The following is a 25,671-nucleotide window of genomic DNA, read 5'->3' on the forward strand; positions in this document are numbered from 1 at the left end:
CCAGCCAGGTGTGAGGAAGGAACGGCCGGGAAACCAGCATTGCTGGCGGCTGGACTGGGTGGGGAGGGTGATACAGGAACTGAGGGCAGACAGGTAACGGGGCGAGAGTTTAAAGGACCTTTTAGGTCATCATTAGGACTTGGGCTTTTATATACTTTGATCGAGGTGGAAAACCATTGGAGAATTTGGGGCAGAGGATTTTTGTGCTATGACTTAACATGTCACCTGGCGCCCTCTGGCTGCCATGTCGAATGTAGACTGTGAGGGGCAAGGATCAAAGCAGGAAGCTGCTATGATACAGACAAAAGAGGACGGTGGTTTAGATGAGTTGGACGTGCTCACATTTCTGATATATTTTGACGATAGGACTAAGAGCATAGGTGGATGGATTGAATATGGCTGTGAGAGAAAGCAAGGAGTCAAGGATGGCTCCGAGGGTGTCCTAACTGGATGGTGGAGTTGCCTTTATCTGAGATGGGCATGACTCTAGGAGGGGAAGAAAGTTAAGGTCTCATCAGATACTGAAGTGGGATGTGGTTGTAGCAGTTGGATATACAGGTGTGGAGTTTAGGGGAAAAACCTGTTCTGGAGAATAAATTGGGGGGTGTCAGTATGGATGGTGTCTGAAACCTTGAGACTGGATGAGATGGCAGTGAGTGTAGAAGGAGAAAAGCAGCAGCCCACGGTCCTAGCGGCCAGAAAGCTTCCAAATGCCTTTCTCCTGTCTCCTGAGACTCACCCAGCTCCCCTGACTTTTCAGGTTTCTCTTTCATTTCCTGTTAGTAAATCTGAAGCCAAATGGATAACTGTTTCTTGAATTTCAGCACAGCTAATTTAGTGTTAAATTACAAATGCCAAACCCTAAATTGTGCTGTCTGCTTCCATGATAAGTACTATATGCTTGTGAGCCAATTATACTTTTCTTGTTAAGTAGACTCTTAACGTGGTATGATTAGTGTGAAGTGAAAAAATGGATAATTGAGAATTTTAATATCTTAATTCTTATTGACTCATTGCTTGTTTGTTTATTTGTTTTTTCCAGAAAAGCTTTGACCTGGAAATACTACGCCAAAAAAATTCTTTATTACCTACGACAACAGAAAATTTTAAATAATCTTAAGGCTTTTCTTCAGCAGCCTGATGACTATGAATCATATCTTGAAGGTGAGACTTTAACACTGATATTTTGATAGGCAGCTGAGTTGTCCTTAAGAGCAGCAGTGAAAGTGGCCCTGATGGAAAAGCAGTGGAAAAGTAAACTGTGCTACATGATTGGCTTGTATGGTCTGATCAATTAGGTAGGCAGAACGATTAAATTCAGAGCCAAGATCTGGTCAGAATCTTTAGCTTCAGCTAAAGAGACAGTGTTTATAAAGATGCACCATCGGGCTTCCCTGGTGGCGCAGTGGTTAAGAATCCACCTGCCAGTGCAGGAGACATGGGTTCGAGCCCTGGTCCGGGAAGATCCCACATGCTGCGGAGCAGCTAAGCCCGTGCACCACACCTACTGAGCCTGCGCTCTAGAGCCCGTGAGCCACAACTACTGAAGCCCACGCGCCTACAGCCCGTGCTCTGCAACAAGAGAAGCCGCCACAATGAGAAGCCCGCGCACCGCAACGAAGAGTAGTCCCCACTCGCCGCTACTAGAGAAAGCCTGTGCACAGCAACAAAGACTCAACGCAGCCATAAATAAATAAATAAATTTAAAGATGCATCATCGGTTCAAAGCATGAGGCTGACATTTTAACTAATGAGGTTAATTCCCTGTCTCTCTAAGCTTTGAAACCTCACTTCAAATCAGAAATAAATGTGTCCAGTTTTGTCTCCATGTGACCTCGAGCAAATCCCTTAACCTCTCTGGTTGGAGTTTAATGAGGACAAAATGTTCTTGCGTGTCAGTGAGTCTCATTGTCCATAATGAGAACTGAGTGGAAAGAAGTCCAGTGGACAGGCAGGATGAAGGGAAGAACTTTCTGTTCCTACTGAGTTGAGCAAGAACAAAATGTGACTTCATTTTTTAAAAACTATTTTAAATTCCTAGCATATTACACAAACACTCCCACAAATTATGGTTATGAAATACAGATATGACTCTTCCTTCACTTTCATTCCCTACTCCCAGCGACTTACCCAATTCATTGATTCTTCTTCCTTTCCAGCGTTTCTCGTAGTCGTGTCTCCGTTCTGTTCTTGGTCTCACGCAGGCTGTTGCCACCTCTCCCAGCAGCAGCTTTCTAAGTGATACTTGCTTTCATGGGCATCACCCCCTCCTGCTCTCCAGTCAGCCGGCGTGCAGTGCCGGCCTAGTCCGAAACCCAGCCTTTTCAGCACTCCATGTGAGCCTGCGATGTGGCCAGCTGATTTCCTTTTTGAAATTAAATCTCTGCCTGCTTTCAGTGCCCTCCGTAATTCAGTCAGGCCTTTCCCCATCACTCTCTAAAATGTCCCATTTGCTCCAGCCAGGCCAGTATCCTCACTGGCGCCATACACATACACCTGGCTTCACTTCCTCATTCGTGGTGTCCCTCTTCCTTAGGATTCCCTCCTAAATCCTACTCACCCTCCGAGTTCATTTCAGGTTTCACTTGCATGAAGTTTCCCTGATACCTGCGACACTTGCAGATTTTACTGCCTCAGACCTGCAGTAGCGGCGGCTAGTAAACCCTGTCCATCCTCTCTGTTTCCTGTGTGTACAGGTTGTTTCTTCAGTAGTCACTGTGTTTCTTGTGTTCCTTGTCCTCCACAGTGTGTAGTGCAGATTCTTATTGATTGATCTTGTTGATTATACCATCCAGAAGGACATGAAGTATCTGCTTCAGTTCATTAAAATAAAATATCCTCACCACCCTGGAATCTTCACATATGCATCCCGGAGTTAAGAGGCATCTTGTGTTTATTCCACAGTCAGGAATAACTTGACAAGCTTTATTTATGAAAACAATGACTTCTCTTTCATCTTTCAAATATTAAGTAATATTATAATTTTCAGCAGCTCGTTCACATCAGTGCTGTGGACATTGGGTAGCTGTTGAAGGTTTTTAACTAGTTGAGTGAATAGAAATTGGCTCCAGGGTTTTGATCCTTGGTGACCAACTAGAACCATCTGATGCCGTTGACGAAGGCTAAGAAGCAGCAGTCAGATAGAACAGGCTGCGGAGCTGTGCAGCATAAAGCCCTTCAGCTGACTGTGGCGGGGGGGGGGGGGGGAACTGAGTCCCGAGGAGACCCAGGAGCCATTCCCTGGCTGGTGGCAGAACTGGGGCTGGTGTCCAGGTCTCTTGATACCCACTGGGGTGTAAGTAGGGGATCCAGGTCCTGAGCTGGTTTGAGACCTTGAATTTAAAGTGACTACAGCTTCCCGAGTGGAAACGTCCTATAGCAGATGAGCAGGTTAGCCCACTGGGTCTCGGGTTAAAAAGTAACCTAAGGTGGTGAAGAGTAGTGATTTTTGAGAGACAGTATCTCTGGTGTGCTCCGTACAACTTATTAGCTGTGGGTTTCCTGAGTGTAACTATTTAATTTCAAAGTCCAGTTATCTCCAAAGTCCATTTACTGGCTCACCTTTCAGAGGAATAATTTGTTGAAATGGTATATCTGACATTGAGGGCTTTCAACTATTTTTAAGTCTCAATGAACTGTCTTATAAGTTTTCAGAGTTGTTGGATTTTGAACTGTAAGAAAATTAGGGACAGAGAAGTAGCTTGAAAAGATCTCCTTTATGGTATTTATTTCTCTTCCTAGTAGACTGTGGAGATATGGCATGTATCACACAGTTCTTTTGAGTCCATGACCTCTGAGAGAGTTTTGGTATATTAAAAAAATAATAACGAAATGTAGTCTTCTTTGTTGTAAGAATGTTGCTCCTTCTCAGTGTATTAGCAGCAGCCAGACCTGACATCCGAGACAGGAACCACATCTGGAGGAGTGGTGTAAAGAGCTGTGGCCCCAGGAGTCTGGGGTGAATGACCACTGATAAGAAAAGGTGGAAGGAGGAATTTATTCAGTAATTCTCGTTCATTTCAGGTGCAGTGTATATCGACCAGTACTGCAATCCTCTCTCCGACATCAGCCTCAGAGACATTCAGGCCCAGATTGACAGCATCGTGGAGCTTGTTTGCAAAACCCTCCGGGGCATAAATAGTCGCCACCCCAGCTTGGCCTTCAAGGCAGGTGTGGAACTGCTTTGGATACAGCTGTATTTGCAAAAGAAAACGTAGAGTAATTGATTAATTTGGGGAATTCTGCAGTGCATTCCCATTATGTCCCAAAAAATCGACTGATGATACAACCACATGTTCACCTGGATGATGTAAAAGACCTCAAATACGTATTGTCTTTTCCACCCTGGGTTGGTAACACCTGATGTATATTCTTAGGACATTGCCAGTGTCTGCATGTTAAAGGTGATTTGGGACACTGGTCACAACGTTATTTGTGCTTGTGTCCTCAGAGTAGGTCTCTGTATTTCAGGTGAATCCTCCATGATAATGGAAATAGAACTCCAGAGCCAGGTGCTGGATGCCATGAACTACGTCCTTTATGACCAACTGAAGTTCAAGGGGAACCGAATGGATTACTATAATGCCCTAAACTTATATATGCACCAGGTAAATATGTGTATGATAGAAAATATAATAATTATATATATATTAAGCTTATCTCTGATAAACTGTACAGTTGCTGAGGGCAAGTAATAGATTTTGTTCATCTCTCAGTGCCCAGTGAAACTCATTTTTGCCTCTACTGTGAGGATATTGCTGTGGCTTTTACCTGCTTCATCACAGAGCATCCTCTGAAAACCCTTGAAGTAAATTCCTGACTAGAAATAGGACTTCTCCGACTCAGTGTGATCAGTTTGCATCTTGTGAACACTAAACTATGAAACTAACCTTTTTGCACTGGCTTCCAGGAAGACTGGAGGAAATACATGACCAGCTACGTCATTGATGCTTGTTTTTTATTTGCTTCCTACTTGTCTCTGTTTTCGTATCTGTTCTGTTGCTCTCTATGAGACTTGTATTTTCTTTTGTCATATCTTACACACGTTATCTGAAATGGCCTTACGTTCTTCCTAGAAGAAGGAGGGCCTAAATCACAGGTCTGCACACTTTTTCTGTGGAGGGCCAGACAGTGATTCTCCTTGGCTCTGCAGGCCACGTACCCTCTGTCCTAACCACTCGGTTCTGCCATGGTCAAGCGAAAGAAGGCACAAACCATACAGAACCAAAGGCATGTGGCTGTGTTCCAGCAGAGTGTCGTATGTGGACATGGACATATGAATTTCATACAGTCCTCATGTTTCATGAAATAGTATTCTTTTGACTTTTTTAAACATAAAGAAATATTAAAACTCTTCTTATGCAAGCCATCCAAAAACAGTTGGTGGGCCCGATTTGGCCCATGGACTGTAGTCCGAGAGCCCTGATCTAAGTAAATGAAATATTCATCCACTTAAGCCTGAAAACCTGTCCTCTCACCTGATGCACAGTAGGTGGCCACTGAGAAGGTGTGGGGAAGGGGTGAGAAGGTGCGATTCATCTCTGTGAAGCTAAAGCTGCCTTTTTCTCTGCTAGGTTTTAATCCGCAGAACTGGAATCCCAATCAGCATGTCTCTGCTCTACCTGACCATTGCCCGGCAGTTGGGGGTCCCACTGGAGCCTGTCAACTTCCCCAGTCACTTCTTACTAAGGTGGTGCCAAGGTGCAGAAGGGTGAGCCATCCGTGACACATCGTGATTGCCCTGAGGATTCATTTCCACTGTGCTGAGAGGAGATGTAACAACAGAGGTTAAAAGGGGGCCTAGGGTGGTGATGGAACTGGTTTGCTCTTGACTGTATCCACGTCCGCGATCTGCTCGTGGGAGAAGTGCGCTCTGAATCTTTGTCTTATTTCTCAGAACTGCATGTGAATCTCCAATTACCTCAGAGAAAACATTTAATTTTAAAGAACAGGACTAAGAGTTCAGGATCTTATGTGAATCTCAGAGTCCCTTTGTTCCGAAGCAAATCAGTACAAAGAGTTCTTAAAGAAACTGTTACTTCCCAGTCTTCCGTAAAATCTCCCCCCAGAAGAGAGGGAAGGAGGGAGGGAGAAGCAAGGGAGAGGGAACTGGGCCCAAGTTCTTCATCCATGTGCAAAAGCAGATACTCAGGTTCTCAGCAGTGGCACTCCTTTTAGGCAAGGTTGGTGACCTGAGGCGCATTTTGCAGACCAGGTTAATGAGTTCTGTTTTGTTCTCTTGTTTGGGACCTGGTGTCCTATTGGACGTAAAGCTCCTTTTCAGCTATAGTCTAGAGAGACGGGTCTCTTTAAAAGTGCCATCTAGAGGGAAAAGAAACATAGTTATTTAATTACATCCTGTTACTTCAAACTACTTCTTAATGACTGGCTGTGGTACTGTTCGGTGAAGTGATGAGTGGAATGATAGAAAGTAGCTGAGCTTTGAAGTTTGAATTTAGACCTCGGTTTCCTCTGAGCCTCAGTTTCTTCCTGTGTAAAATGGGGCTAATGTTTTTCATAAAGTGGTTTGGAGGGTTAAATGAGAGAACCCAGTGCTTTACACGCCTGGTGGAATTTCTCATGCTGGTCTCTATATTTCCGCCTCCGGGTTTAGGAAATAAAACTTGTCTGTAAGTTGGCGGCTCCTCGGTATTCTTCCTTATCCCTTTCCCTCCTCTTCTCTCTAGAGGTAACCGCCAGTTAGTTTGAAAGTATTTGTTATTTCCATGCAAATTTTAATATTTCGTTACATGTGTATGTTTCCTTGAATAGCGAGTACAGGCTTCCCTTGTTTCCCAGATATAATCTGTTCCTTAAAATGTATTGGATGGTTTCTCTTTTGGATAGCAGGCACCCATTTTCCATTATTTTAAATGAGAAAAGTGCTTTTTCAGTTCATTCCCTCTCCCTGAATAACCCAACCAATTTCCCCCAATATCTCTAAAATATTCTTAAATGCTTATATAATGGTCCACCAAGGATTTCTGTGTGATATAAAGCATTTAAAACACCAATTACCATGTTACTTACCACAGTGACCTGTTGCCGGGCACATTTGTGTGTGGTAACAGGATTGTTTTTCCTTCTTTAGGCCACAGTGAGCATACACCACAATGCAGATGAACAGTGAAGTGGTTTGGTAGCACCCCAAGCACCTGGCAGACACAAACACTGAGACCCATAAAGGGCTGGCCCGCTGGGGAGAGGCCGGGAGGTTGGCAGGAGAGCGCACAGCTGCTGGGCTGCAGGCCCTCTGCGTCCTGACTGGACTGCTCCTCGGGCCCGTGGTCTCTGTCTGCACCACGACCATAGTGTCGCGTGGACTGTGGCATTATCGTTAGTCCTAATGACTGGTGGGGCGAGGCCCCCACGGAGTCCTTTAGAATTGCCCTGGCTCCTCTTAGCCTGGTGTCCATGTGCAGCTTTAGAATCCGTTTGTCAGGCACCTCGAAGCTCTGGTATGGTAGCTGGGCCCAGAGCTCCTCTGGATTCGTGGATTCACGTGAGGAGTATGGCCTGCTTGCGCTTCCCTGCTCAGTCTGTCTGTCTGTAAACACATCTCCTTGCACGTTTAAGTCATCTTTAATGTCCTTAAAAATATTTTATTGTTTTCTACATCCAGCTCTTTGATATATTGCTAGATTTATTCCTGGGTACCTTAACTTTTTGTTGCTATTGTACATGGTAATTGTTTAAATTACGCTGTCTGTGTATTGGTGGTGCACAGGGACATGGTTGATGACTTAGATCTGGGTCTGATTATCAGCACCTCTGCTGGATCAATTATTAGTGCTAATAATTTGCTAGGTCTTTCAGCTTTTCTATGTAGACCGTCATATTGTCTGAATTGCGACAGTTTTATTTCTTCTTTTTTTTTCCAGCTGTTGTATGTTTGTGTCTCTTTTACTTATTCTGCTGGCTGGGTCCTCTTGTACACAGTGAATAGAAACAGTGATAGCAGGCACTCTGCCTTGGGTATGACTTTAAAATTTCATCTCAAACATGATGTTTGGGAGCAGTACCTTTCATTGAGATGATCAAAGCTGCCTTCTAAAGTTGTAATTTGGGCCTTCCCTGGCGGTCCAGTGGTTAGGACTCCACGCTTCCACTGCAGGGGGCACGGGTTCCATCCCTGGTCGGGGAACTAAGAGCCTGCATGCCGCATGGTGCGGTTAAAAAAAAAAGGAAAAAACAATAATAAAGTCGTAATTTGCTAAGAGTTTTATTAATAGCTAGGATTTTTTTCCCCCAAATTTCTTTTCTGTGTCTACAGATAGGATGTGGTTTTTCTCCTTTAGTCTGCATGTGGTGAAATGTTTTAGCGTTCAGTCCTCCTTTCATTCTTAAGGAGCATCTGACTTACTCATGTGGATTTTTATACATTCGCTGTGTTTGATTTGCTCATATTTTGTTTAGGATTTTTGCCTGTAAACTTGTGTGCATTTGTGTGGTTCTCCTAGACCCAAAAAAAGGGTTGAAGAGCATTCCTTATTTCTGGAACAATTATATATGTCTTGCTAAAGGCAGGCTATTAATACGACTGAGAAGAAATCTGACTGGGCTTTTTAGCTGCCGAAGAGAAAGTCTCTATCAAAGTGAAACAGTTGCTCAAAGAAAAAAAACACAGCTATCCCTGAAACAAAGTCCCACCTCAATCCCTCAGGAGTCCTCGTAGGGTGAATGCAGTATCGTTAGAGGTCCTGAGGTGAGAACCTGCTTATGTGACCGCCTACCGGCCCGGCTCGGCGTGGGCCACCCCTACGTGCGAGAGCTCGGGTCGTGGAGGGCGGTTCCATGGGAGGAGTGGGAGGTGGAGGCCAGGGACGCAGCTCTCCGGGGTCTGGAGCGGGGTCCCAGCCTGAGCCTCCCGAGCACATCTGCAGAGCTGAGGCCAGAATCCTTGTGGCCCCAGGCCCCATAACTGTCATCACAGCCTCAAGGGGCCCGGGATCCGCAGACGTTAACTGCTGCTACTCTGTGAAATTAATAGACTGGCTCAGGCATTCCAGAAATATTTCTCTCAACCAGACTTCTGATAGATAGGCCTGGCAGTGAGTCTTAGAGTTAATCTCTCTAAAAAACTATATTAAATGGCATAAACCAGTGCTATTTCTCAAGTATCAGTGTACTGCAATCTTAATACAGCAGAGTGTGTATAGAGGTCAGATTTCAGACTTTGGGCAAGGCCTTGATATTTTCAGTAGAAATGCCACTGTGTTAACATTCGTTCTCTGATTTGAGCTACTTATTACGGGGTTTTAAATATTGATTTGTTCAGCTCTAATCTGAGATACGACTCACTACGTGTGCTCTTTGGATAGGGCAACCCTGGACATCTTTGACTACATCTACATAGATGCCTTTGGGAAAGGCAAGCAGCTGACAGTGAAAGAATGTGAATACCTGATCGGCCAGCATGTGACTGCAGCGCTGTATGGGGTGGTGAACGTAAAGAAGGTGTTACAGCGAATGGTGGGAAACCTTTTAAGCCTGGGAAAGCGGTAAGGTTTTCTTGGTTTTCCAGTACTTCCGCGGCGTGTGCGTCTTTGGAGGTGCAAATTACCTTACAGAGAATTTTATTTAATGAGCCTACCTGTGATACAGAGAAGCAGCGGATGTTTGTGGCACAGTTGGGACAGCTGCAGCTATCTACCCACCATGGGAAAAAACTGGTTCCCTTGATGTAATGCTATCCAGACCTAGGATGTGCTGAGTGACTTTTCTTTGAGATCTTTGCAGTGGACTTGGGCGAGTTCTCTTTTATAAATGCTGAAAGCATTCTCCAGTAACAAGAATATTTTAGACTGGCAACAATTATTTTTCACCTCCTAGTGCTTTGCTGTCTTGGAATTTATACCTTTCTATCACTTAGGTAAGAGGACAAACAAAAGTATGAAACAGTCTTGCTTCTGAGTCCAAGGAAAATTGTCTTACAGGGAAAATAGAAATTTATAGATTGGAGTATTAGTTTTCTGCCTAATGGCAGAATTTCTTTTTAAATAAACTTTATTTTTTTAAGAACAGTTTTAGGTTCACAGCAAAACTGAGCAGCAAGTACAGAGAGTTCCCGTTTACCCCCTGCCTCTGGACACACACGGCCTCCCTCATTTCAACAACCCCCCTCCCGGGAGCAGGGTGTTCGTTACGGTTGATGAACCTACCTTGGCACGTCATTATCACTCCAAGTCCATAGTTTACATTGGGTTTGCTGTTGATGGTGTACATTCTGTGGATTTTGACGAGCAGGTAATGACGTGTACCCACCGCTGTAGTGTCATCTAGAAGAGTTTCACTGACCTAATAGTCCTCCACCTATTCAGAGTCCATTTTTAATTTATGTACAGTGTTATCAAGGTGACTCTGTAAGGAAAACGGTTATGATTTTAACTTAGTGGAGTACGAAATTTCTATTTCTTGTGTATCTTTTTTTGTTAAGAGTGTTGTAACTTTGCTGAAGAGAGGAAGTATCAGAATCAGAGAACGTGTGGGATTTGTGTCCATTACTTTTAAGATCTGGGCCTTGAAAAAGAGGGTCTTAGCTCAGAAGCAAACAGGATAAAACACAGATTTCTTTCCCCACAGGGAAGGCATCGACCAGTCGTACCAGCTCCTGAGGGACTCCCTGGATCTGTACCTGGCGATGTACCCGGACCAGGTGCAGCTCCTCCTTCTCCAAGCCAGGCTCTACTTCCACCTGGGCATCTGGCCAGAGAAGGTAATTATTTTACTTTGATGCTTTGCACCTGCCTTAGAGAGGGAAATCCTAGCTGAGAGGCAGCGCTTACAAGTTTATCCTTGTATTAACCTGGAGGATAAACACAGATTTATTCACAGTCTCCTGGTGTTGACCCATCGATTTAACTTTTTGTCTCCTTTTATTCTACTAAAAATTAGTTATCCTGCCAGGAATTGCCCATTCTCTCTGTGATCAGTGCCTTAAACTCCCAGAACCACAAGGCCTCGGCCCTACCTCTCACCCACTGGTGCCCCAAAGATGTATTTTCCCAAAGCCGCCCTTCTCAAGGGGAAGCAGAAGTTTCCATATTCATCCTCCAGCTGTGCTGTTAGCAACTAAATTGACCGCATGTGAATAGCCCTGCATGGCGTAGGAAAGTGAGATCTTAGATGTGTTCAGGTCCAGCTGCTGGATGCTTTGAGGACTGCTTATGCCTTTGGAAACTGTTGGGCTTTACTGTTCCACTTGGCTCTCTCAGGTTTGTGACGCCCCCTTTGGCCAGCAGGAAGCCCTGTCAGAGGCCACCACGTTTGGGGTCGGCACCACTGCTCAGGAGCTGCGGGTATAGCACATGTATGCTTCCAGCCATGCAGCACAGTGCAGGAGCAGCTGCTCGTCCCCATCATGCCCCTGCTTGGCCATGGGAATATGTTAATAGTCCACTTTGTTTAGACAGCCGGGTCATAGACTTGAATTCTAAGCTCTCACAGGAACATCACCATAAAATCATCAGCCCTGTCACTAGAGAGTGGTAAAATCTTTCTTGAGAAAGTAAATAACCTCAGTGACTCACCGTTGCTTAGATTTACATTGCCTCATTTATTCACAGTGTCAAAGATCTACCGTAGTTCTAGGAAAGGATGCGTCAGTAGGAAAATCCCTGAGCCCCTGTCTTCAGATGTCATCTACAGCCCAGGCAGTGGCTGTCCTCCCAGGACACCCATGTGATGCGATAGAAGAGTTACTGGAGCACTAGGCTCTCTACCAAGGTCACCACCTGCTTCCCACGACCTTGTCCAGAATTGAATAGTTTACTTTTATTTTTTACTTGATTTATTTTTGATACCAGGACATACATAACTAATTCCTTTCACTTTTTACTGTACATTAGTTCAGGAATTTCATGATAATTTGTAAAATGCATGGTTCCTCATAAGTAGATTCTGTACTTAAATTACACATCAGCCTTAGAAGGAGTAGGGTTGACATCGCCTTTGGGAGGAACGTCTGTAGAAGCCCTGGCATCCTTCCCTTTGATGACAGGCTCAGTTTAGGGCTCCTGTGCTACCTCTGGGGGAATTTCCTTGGTATCCTCCTCAGATGGTCAGGATTGCCTTCCTTCCAAGCAGATGTCACTGGAACAAGTTCCAAAATTGTCACACGCAGAACATTTTTCCCCATGATGACCATTCATGGGCTGCTGGGGTCAGGCACCTAGACACTCCCTGCATCTAAGCTCAGGAAGGGAAAGTGGCTCCTTCCCCACGTGTGGCAACTGTCTCGCCTCCATGAACTGTGCTGTAACTGCAGGAAGGACCCCATGACAGTGGAGGAGAGCTGGGGCCCAAAGCGAGGAAGGCTCCAGGGGATGCGGAAGCAGTTAGAAAAGGGTCCTTTCCGGAGAAAGGGTTTGAGGTGGCCCTAGAAGGCCGGGGAACGATTTCAGAGCACAGGGAAGTAGGTTCCTCCAGTGGTGGGGACGGCTGGGAGAGCTCAGTGCTGCACACCTCCAGTACCTTCTGCCAGCCCTTTGGGGTGGCTACTTTTGTTTTGTTTTTTGCCCTTTTACAAACAATGAAACCGAGGCACCGAGAAAAGTTAAGTAGTTTGCCAAGGTCTCCCGCACAGAAGTTGATGGCATCAGGCGTTCAGATTCACAGCCCACCCACACGCTTCACCCCTGTGGACCAGGGCCAAGGCGAGATTGTTTCTGAAGAAGCCAACAGAAGGGCACTTTCTACTCCTGCTGCTAAACCTACATCCTTGTTCCGATCCGTAGTTATCCCTTCCCTCCATTTTCCACATTCAGTGGAAAAGATGTCCCTCAGTCTTCCAAGGCAAAACTCCGTGTGCTCTGGATCCAACCTGCTGCCTGTCCTTGGACTACTAAGTTTTCCTTTATTTCTTCTTCTGTATCTGCAGCTCCCTGTTTCTACTTCTACTGTCAGCATTAAACATACTCAGGTCTCCCTCATCTTTGAAAAAAGAGAAGGAGAAGCCTCCGACGACAGCCCCCGGCTTTGCCCACGGCTCCACCTTACCTCTCTCTCCCAGCCTGGCCAGGGTCCTTGTGATGGCCTCCCCCTCGCCTCCCCCGCACTGCGCAGAGCATGGGGCTCCATTCCCAGCCCTCCCCCACGTGAACTGGAAGCCCATGACGCCTTCTTGCTAAACCTTTCTCTTTGTTGCCAAATCCAGTAGACACTTGTCTTTCCTCATCTTTCTTGATCACTTGGAGGTCATCCCCCGACTCAAAACACTGTTCCTTTGATTCTGGTCCCCTCTTCCCAGGCTCTCGCTAGTTGCTGTCCTTTGTCTCTCCCTTTAAGTCTCTACACTGTGGGGTAGTTTCTAGACTTCTTTCTACTGTGCACAATTCCCCTCAGTGATCTCACCAGCTCTCCTTACCTCAGTTACCATCTGTAGGTCAGCGGCTCCCGAATCTCTGATCTCCTGCCTCTGAAGCCCCTCCCTGCCCCTCTGCACCATGACGGCCCTGAGCTCGCCCTTCCGCAAAGCTTGTGCGGAGTGTCTCGCAGCTGCTTAACCATCCTTCCGCACGAGGCCGTACTCTTTAAGGTCAGGGACCATGTCTTGTTCTTTACTGTAGCTATTCCCCTTGCTCTCAACACAATTCCTGCCACCCAGTAGGTACTACATTTTATTTGAATGAATGATTAAGAAATGACAGAAATTCGTTAGCTGTGAACAAGGAAGGAGGCTCGAAGAGAATATCCCAATTTTCCAATAAGGGAGGCCACTTTAAAAGTTGAAGCGTGTGGGGAACTGACCTGTTTCGGGGTAGGAGACAGTGTTCCGTCTGGGATATGCTGAGTTTGATTGGCATGACCTGGAGCCATGGAGTACCGTGCTTGGTGGGCACTCTTGGCATCAGCATCTAGTAGCTGAAGTCCCAAAAGTAGAAGAGCCCACAGAAGTGGACGTCCAGAGGTTGGAGCCAAGAGCTTCAGAGAGATGTCGGGGGAAACCTGCAGTTAAGAGGACAGAGCAGGGTCTGCAAACTCTGGCCCCTGGGCCCAGAGCCGCCTGGCTTTGTGAATACGTTTTGTCAGCACACGGCTGTGTCCATTTGTCTGCGGACTGTCTCTGGCTGCTTTTCAGCCACAGCGGCAGAGGGGAGTAGTTGAGTCAGAGACCGTCCGACCCACAAAGCCTAAAATATTTACTTTCGGGCCCTTTACAGAGCAAGTTGCCAGTCATGTGCAGTAGTCGCCCCTGTTCCAAGATCTCTACTCTGAAGGTTGTGGGCTCTTGGGATTCTAGGCCTAGGCATTTAGCTGTAGACGTCATGGTGCCCCACTGTCAGCACGGCTTTTGGAAACACACTGGGCACATCTCATGGTGTCGTCTCCGTTTCTGCCGTCTCCCTTCACCCTATCATCCACACACCAAGGGAAAGACGGGAGTAATCATCCCTGAACCTTATCTCCTCCTCTGATACTCTGAGTTCAAGACTTCCTTTATGCTTTGAAGATTCCGCATTATGTTTCTTTCACTTATCTGGTGGGAAGGGGCTGCCAGGAGCAAAGGGGAAGCTGTGTCTATAGAAAAGTTGTCAGCAATAACTAGTTGGAACTGCAGAGGGGAACACAAGAAGCTTACTGTGAAATCAGATGCTTTTAGCTACAAGGGACAACTGTTGTTAGTGTCCCCTACATTACAAGGCCACTGCGGGGGGTGGCAAGTGGATGGGATTGGCTCCTGGCTGGTACTGGTTGAAGCTGGGTCTGCTACTTGGGGTTATACCACTCTGTCCATTTTTTATGTGTTTGAAAATTTTCCTAACAGTCAATTAAAATACTCCTCTTCCTGCTTTGATGTGAAGGTGACTGAGACCTGGGGTTGCGAGTCAGCCCTGGGTCCACATTCTCACTGCACGTCTTCATAACCCCATGACCTCAGGCAAGTTGCTTAACTAGTGTGGAGGGCTTTAATTGAATAAGGGATGTGGTTTTCAGTAAAATATTTTCTAGTCAGATTAAGTCTAAGAGGGAGGATGCTGATTTTTGGCTTACGATAGGTTTAGGTAGGGAGGTAAACGGTGCATGATAGTGGGGAAGTACCCTAAAAGCCTAGAAAACGTGAGGATATTTGAGGGGTAAATAAAGTTTAAGTCTTGTGCGTTAAGGTTAATTGCAAGTGCTAGTACAAAGCCCAGGATGGTCACTGTAAAGGCAGTTAATTTTAGGTATGGGGGCATGGTTATTGGGGGGGGATGTTGGGGGGATGTTGTTGGAGGGGATGTTGTTGGAGATAATAAATCCAGCAAAAACACAATTAGTAGGAAGTTTGATGGAGTTAATTAGGAGTGGGCTGTTTTCATTGATCAAGGTTAAGGGAGAGAAGTGAGGGGGTCCTAGCAGTGCGCAGAAGGGGATGCGAGCACTTGGGACGGCTGGGAGGGAGGTGGCGACTGGAGTTGTTAGCGGGGCTCAGGCAGTGGTATAAGATGTGTTAGCAGCTTCAGTGATCAGGCCTTTAGGAGCCGGTGAGGAAAGGCATTCCTGTCAGTGCTAAACTTCCAATAATAAGGGCTGTTGTGGTGAAAGGTATAGCTTTGAATAGGCCTCCTATTTTTCGAATATCTTGTTCGTTGTTCAGGCTGATAGATAGATAGATCCAGAGCATATGAATAGTATGGCCTTAAAAAAGCATGTGTGAACATGTGCAAGAATGCTATATAGGGTCGGTTGATGCCAATTGTTACCATTATTAGGCCTAATTGTCTGGAAGTGGAGAAGGCGACAATTTTTTTAATGTCGTTTTGGGTGAGGGCACATATTGCTGTGAATAGGGTGGTAAGGGCTCCTAAGCATAGTGCTACTGTTTGAATAAGTTGATTGTTTTCTGTTAAAGGGTAAAATTGAATAAGCAAGAAGATACCTGCCACCACTACTGTGCTTGAGTGGAGTAAGGCTGAGACAGGAGCAGGCCTTCTATTGCTGAGGGGGGGGTCAACGGTGAAGTCCAGAATGAGCAGATTTTCCGGCTGCAGCTAGTACGAGTCTTTCAAGGGGGAGATTTGAGTGATTTAAGTCGAGGATAAAAATTTGTTGCAGGTCTCATGTGTTTAGGTTGAATAGGAATCATGCTGTTGATGTAAATCCAGTGTCCTGATGTGATTATATAGGTTGGCCTGGAGAGCGGCTCTGTTTGCGTCTGATTCCTCTTGAAATTGGCAGTGATTGGACTGCTGACCTTCAAGTTGGGAGGATTAAATGAAGTAAAAAATGTGACAGGCTTGGCACAGTGACCAGCAGAGAATAAGTATTCAGCAAATATTGAGATCCTGCAAATCTCATTCTGGAAGACAAGATTGGCTTTTAAAATAATACGTTACATTGCAGAAAGCTGTAGTCTTCATGACACTTTTATAGGCTCACAATGTATCAGGAAATAGGGCAGTTACTAATCATTATTTGATAAGTGAATAAACTAATTCAAGGGTAAAAACAGCAAGTTTGACTGATCCGTGGCTAGAGTCCGGCTGCTCGGTCTGCTCAGCATCCGTAAGTGGGAGGAGACCCGTGTCACAGACCCTCGGCCGAGCTGTGAGCGAGCGGGGCTTGCTCATTGTTCATGTGTGTTAGCCTTCCTCGAGCTTGTGTTTTTCCGTAGAGGCACTGGGTGCAGTAGAAAGAGCAGAGCCTTGGGGTCAGGCAGTGCTTCTCTGCCAGCTAGTCACATTAGTTGCGGGGAGACGGGGTTTCCCCCTGTCCACGTGAACTGAATTCCACTGTGAGTTAAAGTCACTGAAGCGACCAGTAGGATTTCAGAACCCTGCCCCGCACATCTTCATTCTTCACAGATAGCATCATAAATGAACTGTGCTGATTTGCGTCTATCACTCCAGTGCCCTCCCCGTGTCCCCTTCCCCTCTCCTGCAGCACCGAGGCCAGTCTGTCACTCAGCCTCTTGACCTCGATTGAAGCAGTTTCACATTTCTCTTTCCTCTCAATTCATGAGTGGCAGGTTGAAAATGTTTCCTGTCCGTATGTAAGAAATTGAGTCCCCCCACTCACCAAGAATGTTGGAAGCTGTTAGAGTTCACCTAGCCCGACAGACCCTCGCGTCCCCATCCTGTGCGGACCCCGGTCCCCGTGTTTCCAAAGAGTTCCTCCCGCTCACGCTGGCTCCATCCATTTGGATGCCGGGGCCAGTCCCCAGCACGTGAAGTGACTCTGGGCGTACAGAGCGCCGACAGGGTGAGAGCCTGTGGAGTAACGGGCTGTCAGCCCACCTCGCCTCGCTGCCCTTCCTCAGGTTACATAGGTCTAAATCCCTTGCCAGGAAAAAGAAAAGGCCTAAATGAAAATATTATCTCCTAGTCTTTCTGTCTTGTCTTGAAGGTGCTTGACATCCTCCAGCACATCCAAACCCTAGACCCCGGGCAGCACGGGGCGGTGGGCTATCTGGTGCAGCACACGCTGGAGCACATTGAGCGGAAGAAGGAGGAGGTGGGCGTGGAGGTGAAGCTCCGCTCCCACGAGAAGCACAGAGACGTCTGCTATGCCATTGGGCTCATTATGAAGCATAAGAGGTGAGTGCCCCGGCGCCCGCCCCCGGCGCGGCTGCAGAGGACACAGCGCCGTGAGCCCCGCTTCTCGGAGCAGCGGGGGTGCACCTGGAGGGGACCTGACCCGATGCGGCAGCGACCGAGGCCCATCGCAGCGAGGACCGAAGGCCGAACCATATCTTTAACCTTTTTGTTTTTTAAGAAGCAACTTGCTTTCCTGACGGGGAGCTCTTCTACTGTGTGTAGTGACCCTTCTCCGTGGGGGATGGAAGCCCTGTCAGCCTCGTTCTTCCTCTCTCTTCGTCGTCCTCACTCTCTCCAGTGGTCTCGCTCTCCTTGGATCTGAGGGTGGTAGGGACTTGCTGGGTCCTGGGGTTTGGACACGGCCGATTGATGAGGCAAAATTAAACTGCCTCCAGAGCAGCTGTACCTACCTATTTACATCCCACCAGCAGGCCAGGACCTGAGAGGTTTGATCCTCGCCAACTTGTGTTAGTGCCAGACCTTTAAAAATGCACTTATGTGGTAAATGGCAAATGGCATTTCATTGTGGTTTTAATTTGCATTTCCCTGGTTACCACCCAGATTGAGGTTCTTTCCCTGCATTTACTAGCCATTCAGGTTCCTCTGATTAAGTGCCTCTTCAGGTATTTTGCTTTTCATTTGAGTTGTTAGTCTTACTGATTTGCAGTTTCTTTATTCTGTGTATTAGTCTCTATATGCAGATAAGCTGCAAATATCTTTTCTCAGTTTTTGGCTAGTGTTTTCCATTCTTTTATTACATTCTTTTTTTTTTTTTTAACTTTGTTGTGGAAATTTCAAGCATATGTAGGAGTAGAGAGAGGAGTATTACGAACCAGGTGATGTTCCCATGTCCAGCTTCAACAGTTATCATACAGTTTGTTTCACCCCCTCCCCCTCCTCCCTGGAGCAAATACCAGAGGTCCTTTTCCTCTGTAGCTATTTCGGTAGGTAACACTGAACGGTAAGGGCTCACTTTTTAAGAAAGACACCTTTACCATTCTGTTGTCATATCTAAGAAAATCATCAGTTCGTTAACCTCATCAAATATCTGGTGAGAGTTTGTGTTTCCTCAATTGTCCTACCATGGATGGATGGATGGATGGATGGATGGATAGATAGATAATCAGAGGGGTTTATAAAGAGAGGCAGGAGTAAAATTGATTTATCATGGAGTAAAAGCAGGTGTATCTCTAAGAATGTAAGTTTCAGAGAAACCAAGCCATTGTCTCTATATTTCATAGCTGCCATGACAGGGCCCCAGGGAGCTGATCTGCCACTGCTCTTATGTTAATTAGGTATGGCTATAACTGTGTCATCTATGGCTGGGACCCCACCTGCATGATGGGACATGAGTGGATTCGAAACATGAACGTCCACAGCCTGCCTCACGGCCATCATCAGCCTTTCTATAATGTGCTGGTGGAGGACGGGTCCTGTAGATATGCCGCCCAAGGTAAGTAGCTGGTACTGTCTGTACTTGAAGCACACATTTGAGCACTCAGATTCTGCAGGCACAGGCTGTCAGTCTGTTCAGAGTTGACAGGTGTCCCATGGCTGTTAACCTCATCAGAGCTGGTACTCAGCTAAACGTGGGTGGGTATGCATTGGTGCGGCCATACCACGAGTTACCCAGTCACCACCCCAGGGTCTCCCCCTCAGTCACCACCACAGCCAGGACCCTGTTCCAGGCTGTTGCCGACCTCTGTTTTGATTGGTCATTGCCTCTGCCAGTCAAAGTCCTGCTTCCCAGGCACTGCCATTGGCTTCCTGCAGGCAAGGAGGGTCAGCTTGTGCCCTGCTCATACTGCCTGTCTGAACTGGAGGGCACCGATTGGCACTGTTGGGGGAGCCACCCGAGCGCTGAGACTGGCAGCCGGTTAGCTGTGCTCCCCCCAGAGACGCCCCCAGTGGCCACTGTGGGAACTGCAGTTCACAGCACTGGCTCTGAGGGCACCTGGGAGAGGCAACAACAGGTAGGTGCTTGGCAGGTGTTTGGGGTCACTGCCAGCCCTGACAGGTGCTCGCCCAGGCTCTCCTCTTCTTTGTCCCTCCATTTAGTGAGATGAATTTATCGCATGCCTGCCTGTCAAGGCATTCACAGTGTTCATTTTATTAATAAAAATGCTAACATAGTGCTGCTCTGTGACAGCAGCCTTCTAATGTACATTAGCTCCATTTGAGAACTGTAGTTACCATCACCATCACCATCATCGTGCGCATTTGATACCCAGGGAAAGTGAAGCGCATGGAGATGTTTAAATGTTAACTTCCGGAGCGTGCGGCCAGGCGGCCTGGCAAAGAGCCCCCATGACCACCACGCTGCCCCTTTGTGCGTCTCACCTGAAGCATCACGTTTGGCCTAAGTTGACATTGTGTTCTGGTAAATCCAGTAACAGAAATGTTGGATGCACAAACATCTCAGAAGTACCGAAAAGACTAGAAAAAGTTTCATATTAATTATTGTTAATTCATTAGAAGCTGGGAGAGGATCGTATACAAGAGAAATTCCCTTTATTGAGACCACAGCTCACCTAACCTCCGTCAGTACAAGGGGAGTTATCAGAGGGGGCGATGTGCACCCCCGTCAGATGAAGGCACTGACAGGGATTTTATTTAACTTAAAAAGCTTTGTCAGATAAAAAAAAAATTATACTACAGATTTTAAAAATCAAGTTATTTGGAAATTGCTGAGTGATTCTCGGACTGTTTGCACCCGCCACTGATCATTCAGTGAACATTTCCCACTGCGCGTCACAGGGCAAGTCACGAGCACAGAGGAAATTGTCTTGTTGTCAACACTGGGGTCCGTGTCTACACCTTCACCTTGTACACTCATCGCCCGTTACGTGGAGTTGATATCAAGACTTTGAGTATCTGATATTTGGGTTTCTAGAAACATTTATATTAACTTTAAAATGGGCTTCTTAGAGTAGGTGAAGCTGGGTATTTTGTTTTAAGGTGTTCTGAACTTGTCCAGTGTCTGCGTAGAAGATTCAGGAATTCATCCTAATCTTACCTTAGGTCAACATGAGCTGTAAGGTTTACAGTCAGAATACTGTAATGACTTTGTTTAAAAAAAAAAAAAAGAAAAATCTGCTTGTCAGTTTCACACTCTAAAATTGATTTGAAAGAATATCGCAGATAACATGACCTAAATACTTAATCATACATCTTCTAAGAATAAGGACATTTCTCTGCATTACCACAGGTACAACATTACACCCAACAAATAAAAATGATTTCATAATATCTAACATTCAATCAATATTCAAATTTCTCAATTCTCACAAGAGTAACTTTATAGGTTCGTGTTTATTCATTTTTAAATCATGATCCAGACAAGATTCAGGCACTGTGTTTAGTTATTATGTCTCTGTAGTTTCTTTTAGTAAAGAACCGTTCCTCATTTCTCATCTTTTTTTCCCTTTTTCACAAGACTGACTTTTTGAAGAGTCCGGGCTGGTTGTCCTGTAAATTGTCTAACGTTCTGCATTTGTCTTACTGTTTCTTTGTCTGTGTATTGTCTGTAAACTGGAAGTTAGGCCCGGGTTTGGTTAGATCAGGTTGCTGGTTTTGGCTGGCGCGCTTACTCTCAGGTGCTGTGTGCGTCACGTTGCATCTCGTCCAGAGACCGTGGGGTTCCGTGTCCCACTGTTAGTGAGGCAGAGTGTGGTCATTGGCTAAGATGGTGACTTGCTGTAAGGGACAGTTTTCCCTCTGAAGTTAACAGGAAATCCATGGGGTCAAACTGGGGCATCCTGGGTATACCCTGTTCCCCAGTAACCTTTATCCTTATGTTTGTCTTAGCACCTATTGGCTCTTCTTGCCTAAATCATGATGTGAGAATTGCAAAATGGTGGTTTTCTACTGTGGGTATTCCCTCGAGTTCTGCAAACAAGAGCTTTGCCCTCCTTCCCCCTCTTCCTCTCTCCTTTCTCCTCCCCCACCCTCGCCTCTCTCTCCTCTCCTCCTCTCTCCCTCGCTCTCTCCCCCTCTCTCCTTCCCCTCGCCTCCCATAGATTCCTGGATTTTTTATTTAGTCAATGTGTTACAATCATTTGGAACAATTTTATTCTCAAATTAGCCCACATTTAGCCAGTGAGCGACCTGGAGAGGGTAAATTTTAAAAGCACTAATTTAAATATGTTTTTGAACATTTCTGGGTTAACATATTTGCATTAAGTTATTTTGCTTTTAAACTATTTCGTGATCTAAATTTTCAGCCTCTGGCTCCAGTGATCCTAGTAATCTGGGCAGAGCCCATTGATGAATGCTTTTCTGTTTTTTCGCTCTCCACAGAGAGTTGAAGAGTGAATTATAAACCACACACCTGCATGCCATCCTCAAATACTTTGAGTCTGCACAATTCAGTTTTCCCTCAATATGTGAACGGGCTATACAGCATCTTGCATGTTTGTAATTTTTGTTCCCACTAGGGGGCGTGCTTTAGTATTAATATTTTCTTGGTACCAGAAACTCCTGTCTCAACTTCCCTGCGTACTTCTTAGTACTGAAGAAAACGACTGTCACAGATGCTCTGAATTTAAGCCAGCTGCCCATAGTGGAAGGTCAGGAATTCAGCTGTGGTGTGAAAACCTGGCTTTTACATGTCTTCCGTGTATGATGGTAAAGCACCTGGTTGAACACTTGGGCCGTGGCGTGCCCTCACCCAGTGTCAGTTTCCTTCTCCATAATTGGTCTTCCACTTCCAAACTAAGTTTCCACCATCCCCCCCTCCCCCCCAGCACGCGCACACACAGTCTGTGGCGGTCTGCACGTGCTGGCAAGGGTGTGAGGACTCCCCGCGTCAGGGTTGCAGTGTAAATTTTCAGCCGTCTCAGAGGGCAGTTTGGCTCCCTCTTAAATTGTCAAAATCTCAAGTGCTCTTTCTCCTCTGACCTGGCACTTCTCCCCTCGGTTCCTCCACTGGAGACGCACTGACACAGGGGGCCTGTGGTCCCTTCATTATGACAGCAAAGCAGTGTCATTCACGGGACTTGTCTGTTAAGTGGGGGTATATGCAAACTTCGGGAAGCTGAGCTGCAACCTAATAAACCAGTTGCAGGTAAATGCTTACGGTATGTTTGATAGGAATAAGCACACGTAAGGCAGCACAGGATTCTCTTTGAGTGCATATAATTATATTTAGCTACTTGTGTGTATGTTCATAAAAGAAGGACTAGAAAAACTCACAGTCATAGTGGCTTCCTCTGGGGAGGGGCCGATAGGTGCCCCCAGAGGACTCATGGGTACTGTTTCCAGACTTCTACAGGAATGTATTCGTGTATTTTGGGGTAGCTGAAATTTTTAGATAAAATAAGCAGACACATTTCTCTGAAAATTTTAGGGGAATCAAATTCTTTCCAAGATTTTTCCAGGACTTTTAAGTAGTCCCTGTTTAATATTTTGCTCTTTATTAAGTTTTGTATCACTTAGATTTCTTATTCCTCTTCAAAATTTTTTTAAACTTATTTAGTGGATTGGGAATTATTTTCCCCTCATAATACTTAGTTGTCAACTAAAGTGTTTTATTTTTTCCTAAAAAAGTTTCCTTTATGAGTACATTTTTCTTGTTTTGCTGGGAGTCCAGGTAGATAAACACTGAATTCAGTCCATGTTCCTGGCTAACAGCCAAGAGCGGGGCTGTGAGCTCCCTCATAGACTGTCACTACCCCTTTCCTGGCTTCCCCAGCGTTCTCTCCGTACTCTTCATGCCTCTTTGTTTGGGACCCACGTTCAGAATTCTCTGCAGCAGCTGCCCAGTCGTGCTGTCCTTACAGACACGTGATCATGACCTGAGTGTGACCTTTCTGCCCTCCTACCAACACTCAGGTGCCAAGCATTAGCTGACACCAAGCTGCTGCTTAAGGATACATAGAGAGAAAAAGAGAGGGAGAGAGGTGATGCGGAAACATGTGTCTGGCTTTCTTCAGAGCAGGCTCTGGGCACATTTTGGTTCAGACAGCTGTGTGTTGGGGGGTGTCCTGTGCATTGATTTAGAGGCACCCTGGCCCCTGCCCACACAATGCCGGCAGCAGCCCCCAGTCATGACAACCAGAAATGTCTTCAGACGTTGCCGAGCATCCTGTCAGAAGCAGAATGGCCCCCGGATGAGGGCCAAACAGACTTTTATCTCTCGGGGGTAATCCCAGGTTCTTTGCCCTCCGTCGAACATCTCTGGGGCAAGAACAGCCGACGGGAAGGCAGTTGGCCGGGTTCAGGCCCCAGGCCGTGGTTGCGTCCCCCTGTGCCTCCCCAAGGCAGGTATGCCCGTGACTCATCGCTCTCTGGGGGAGGGGGCAAGACGGCGGATTTTCTCAGCCAGTGGCATTTTAAAGCATCCACCTTTCTGGTTTTTTTGTTTTTCAACATTTGTTGAAAATAAATGGAAGGAAGGAAGTAAAACCATCCCCAGAGCTCTGGTGGTAACAGTAGGGAGAGGTCAGAGCTCAGAGAGCACCGTCCCCACAGCCTGCCTTCTGAGGCAGCCGTGGCCCGCCCCTCTGGTCTATCCCAGCCCCTCCTCCCTGACCTCTGCTGGCGGGACAGTGCACGGGGACGCTTCTCTTCAGCTGCTTCCCTAGCCCTGGAACTGGGCCGTCTGGGTTTGAGCCCCGGCTGAATCCTTGGGCAGGGTCCTCACTCCTGCTGCTGTCAGCTCGGCCGCAAGAGGGCGTGTGACCAGAGCTCTTCGTGGAGCCTTGTGAGCTGGAGGCTGTGCACGTCCCGCGGTGCCTGGCGCGCTGTACGTGCCCAGCTTAAAGGAGTTCACGTAAAATGTGTAGCTGTATGTGCATGTCACGTAGCAACGCAGGTATGTGGCCTTCCTGGCTTTTTATAAGTGATAATGTGTTTTTCCTCCCACTTCCCCCATCGCGTCTTGAAAACAGGTTGCTCGTTTTCCTGGCTGTCTAGGATTTTGCTGAATTAATGTGCCGTCATTTATTTACACAGTGACCTGCAGTTGGACATTTAGATTGTTGCTACATTTTTTGCTCTCCTAAGCGATGCTGAGGTAATGTCTGAACGTTCATCTTTGCTCGTGATTGGTATGTGATGTCCATAAAGGTGTTGTTTTCTCAAACTGATACATCCCAATTGTAGTCTGAATAAACAGCCTAAAACAGCTACAAGCACAAAAGTTCTTTAAATCCTCCCATCTTGTAAAAAAGTTACAGATTGGATTACAAAGTCTTTCCCCCTCTCTTGAAAGACAAACATCTGTTACAGGCAGGCTTCCGAAAGGCGCTTGTGTTTATCCTGTGTACTCTGGGTGGAGGGCACTGAAGGTCCTGAACAAGCGTTTCAGGATGTTTAAGGAGCTGTTGAAGAGATAACCTGCTGCACCGTTGGTGTTAGTTAGCCCATCAGCTAGGCTCGCGCAGAGACTCCCTGAATTGATTTTGGCAATAGGCGCTAAGTACGGTTCATACGGATCTGGGACACAGAGCGGGGAGGCCTGCCTGGGCAGCTCCTTTCTGGTCCAGGACATGGAGGGTGGGGGTGGCCTTTCCTGACTGGGGGCCACACGCAATCTAAGACCAGGGCTCTATGGCCAGTGAGGAAGGGCCCACGAGACACTGTCCTTTCCTTGGTCCCATGGAGGAGCCGTTTTTCAAATAGCCTGGGGAGGGAGAGGCCATCTGAGAGGATTTCAGGCTTTAAAATACCTGGTATAATACCAGGTATTATCACCCCTTTTTTTCTCATTCCGTTTTAAAGGAGTCTTATTTTCTATTGCTTTCTCTAGTGGCAAAACGGGGAACACGGAAGGGAGGTAGTGTGGTTTTCCTAAGAGATGATAGAGGTGCCACAGCCCATATCCCTGTAGGGTCTAGAAGTACGAGCCATTTTTCATTCCTCCTCTCGGACCCCAAGCCAGCCCTGTGAGCCGGGTCCTCGCCCTTGGAAACACTGAAGGGTGCTGGGGTGGTGGGAGGGCGGTTCCCAGTAGCAGACTGGGAGGAGGAGGACAACAGGGAGAGACGTGCGAGCGCTGCTCAGGCGGCTTCAGCAGCTTCACCGCTGGCAAGAACCGAGCAGGCTAGGCCACCCTCGGCCCACACGTGTGGCTTTGTGTCGGATCAGGTCAGAGAAGCCTGCTGAGCCCCTAGTGTGCGGACCCCGAGGGACTGCTGGAGTTTTGCTCTGAGAG

At 46.7% G+C, this 25,671-nt stretch overlaps 1 protein-coding gene across 17 annotated transcripts in view; it reads left to right on the forward strand.

Moving 5' to 3' along the window:
* FBXO21 (F-box protein 21) overlaps positions 1 to 25,671 on the forward strand; it is a 58,927-nt gene that overhangs the window by 8,673 nt on the left and 24,583 nt on the right. For 12 of the 17 annotated variants that reach the window (XR_012325183.1, XR_012325178.1, XR_012325179.1 and 9 more), the window contains exons 4-11: positions 1,043 to 1,164; positions 4,024 to 4,170; positions 4,471 to 4,607; positions 5,574 to 5,710; positions 9,321 to 9,500; positions 10,582 to 10,714; positions 17,305 to 17,516; positions 18,812 to 18,969. Coding sequence is in view for 8 of the 17 variants with exons in the window: in XM_073790108.1 (XP_073646209.1) it covers positions 1,043 to 1,164; positions 4,024 to 4,170; positions 4,471 to 4,607; positions 5,574 to 5,710; positions 9,321 to 9,500; positions 10,582 to 10,714; positions 17,305 to 17,516; positions 18,812 to 18,969 (1,226 nt within the window). In the remaining 9 variants the exon portion in view is untranslated. Of the gene's footprint in view, positions 1 to 1,042; positions 1,165 to 4,023; positions 4,171 to 4,470; positions 4,608 to 5,573; positions 5,711 to 9,320; positions 9,501 to 10,581; positions 10,715 to 17,304; positions 17,517 to 18,811; positions 18,970 to 25,266; positions 25,357 to 25,671 lie in introns of all 17 variants that reach the window. The other 5 variants (XM_073790106.1, XM_073790110.1, XM_073790107.1 and 2 more) reach the window with 4 other exon arrangements.

Source organism: Tursiops truncatus, chromosome 13, assembly GCF_011762595.2.
Source record: "Tursiops truncatus isolate mTurTru1 chromosome 13, mTurTru1.mat.Y, whole genome shotgun sequence".
In the NCBI taxonomy this organism is placed as follows: domain Eukaryota; kingdom Metazoa; phylum Chordata; class Mammalia; order Artiodactyla; family Delphinidae; genus Tursiops; species Tursiops truncatus.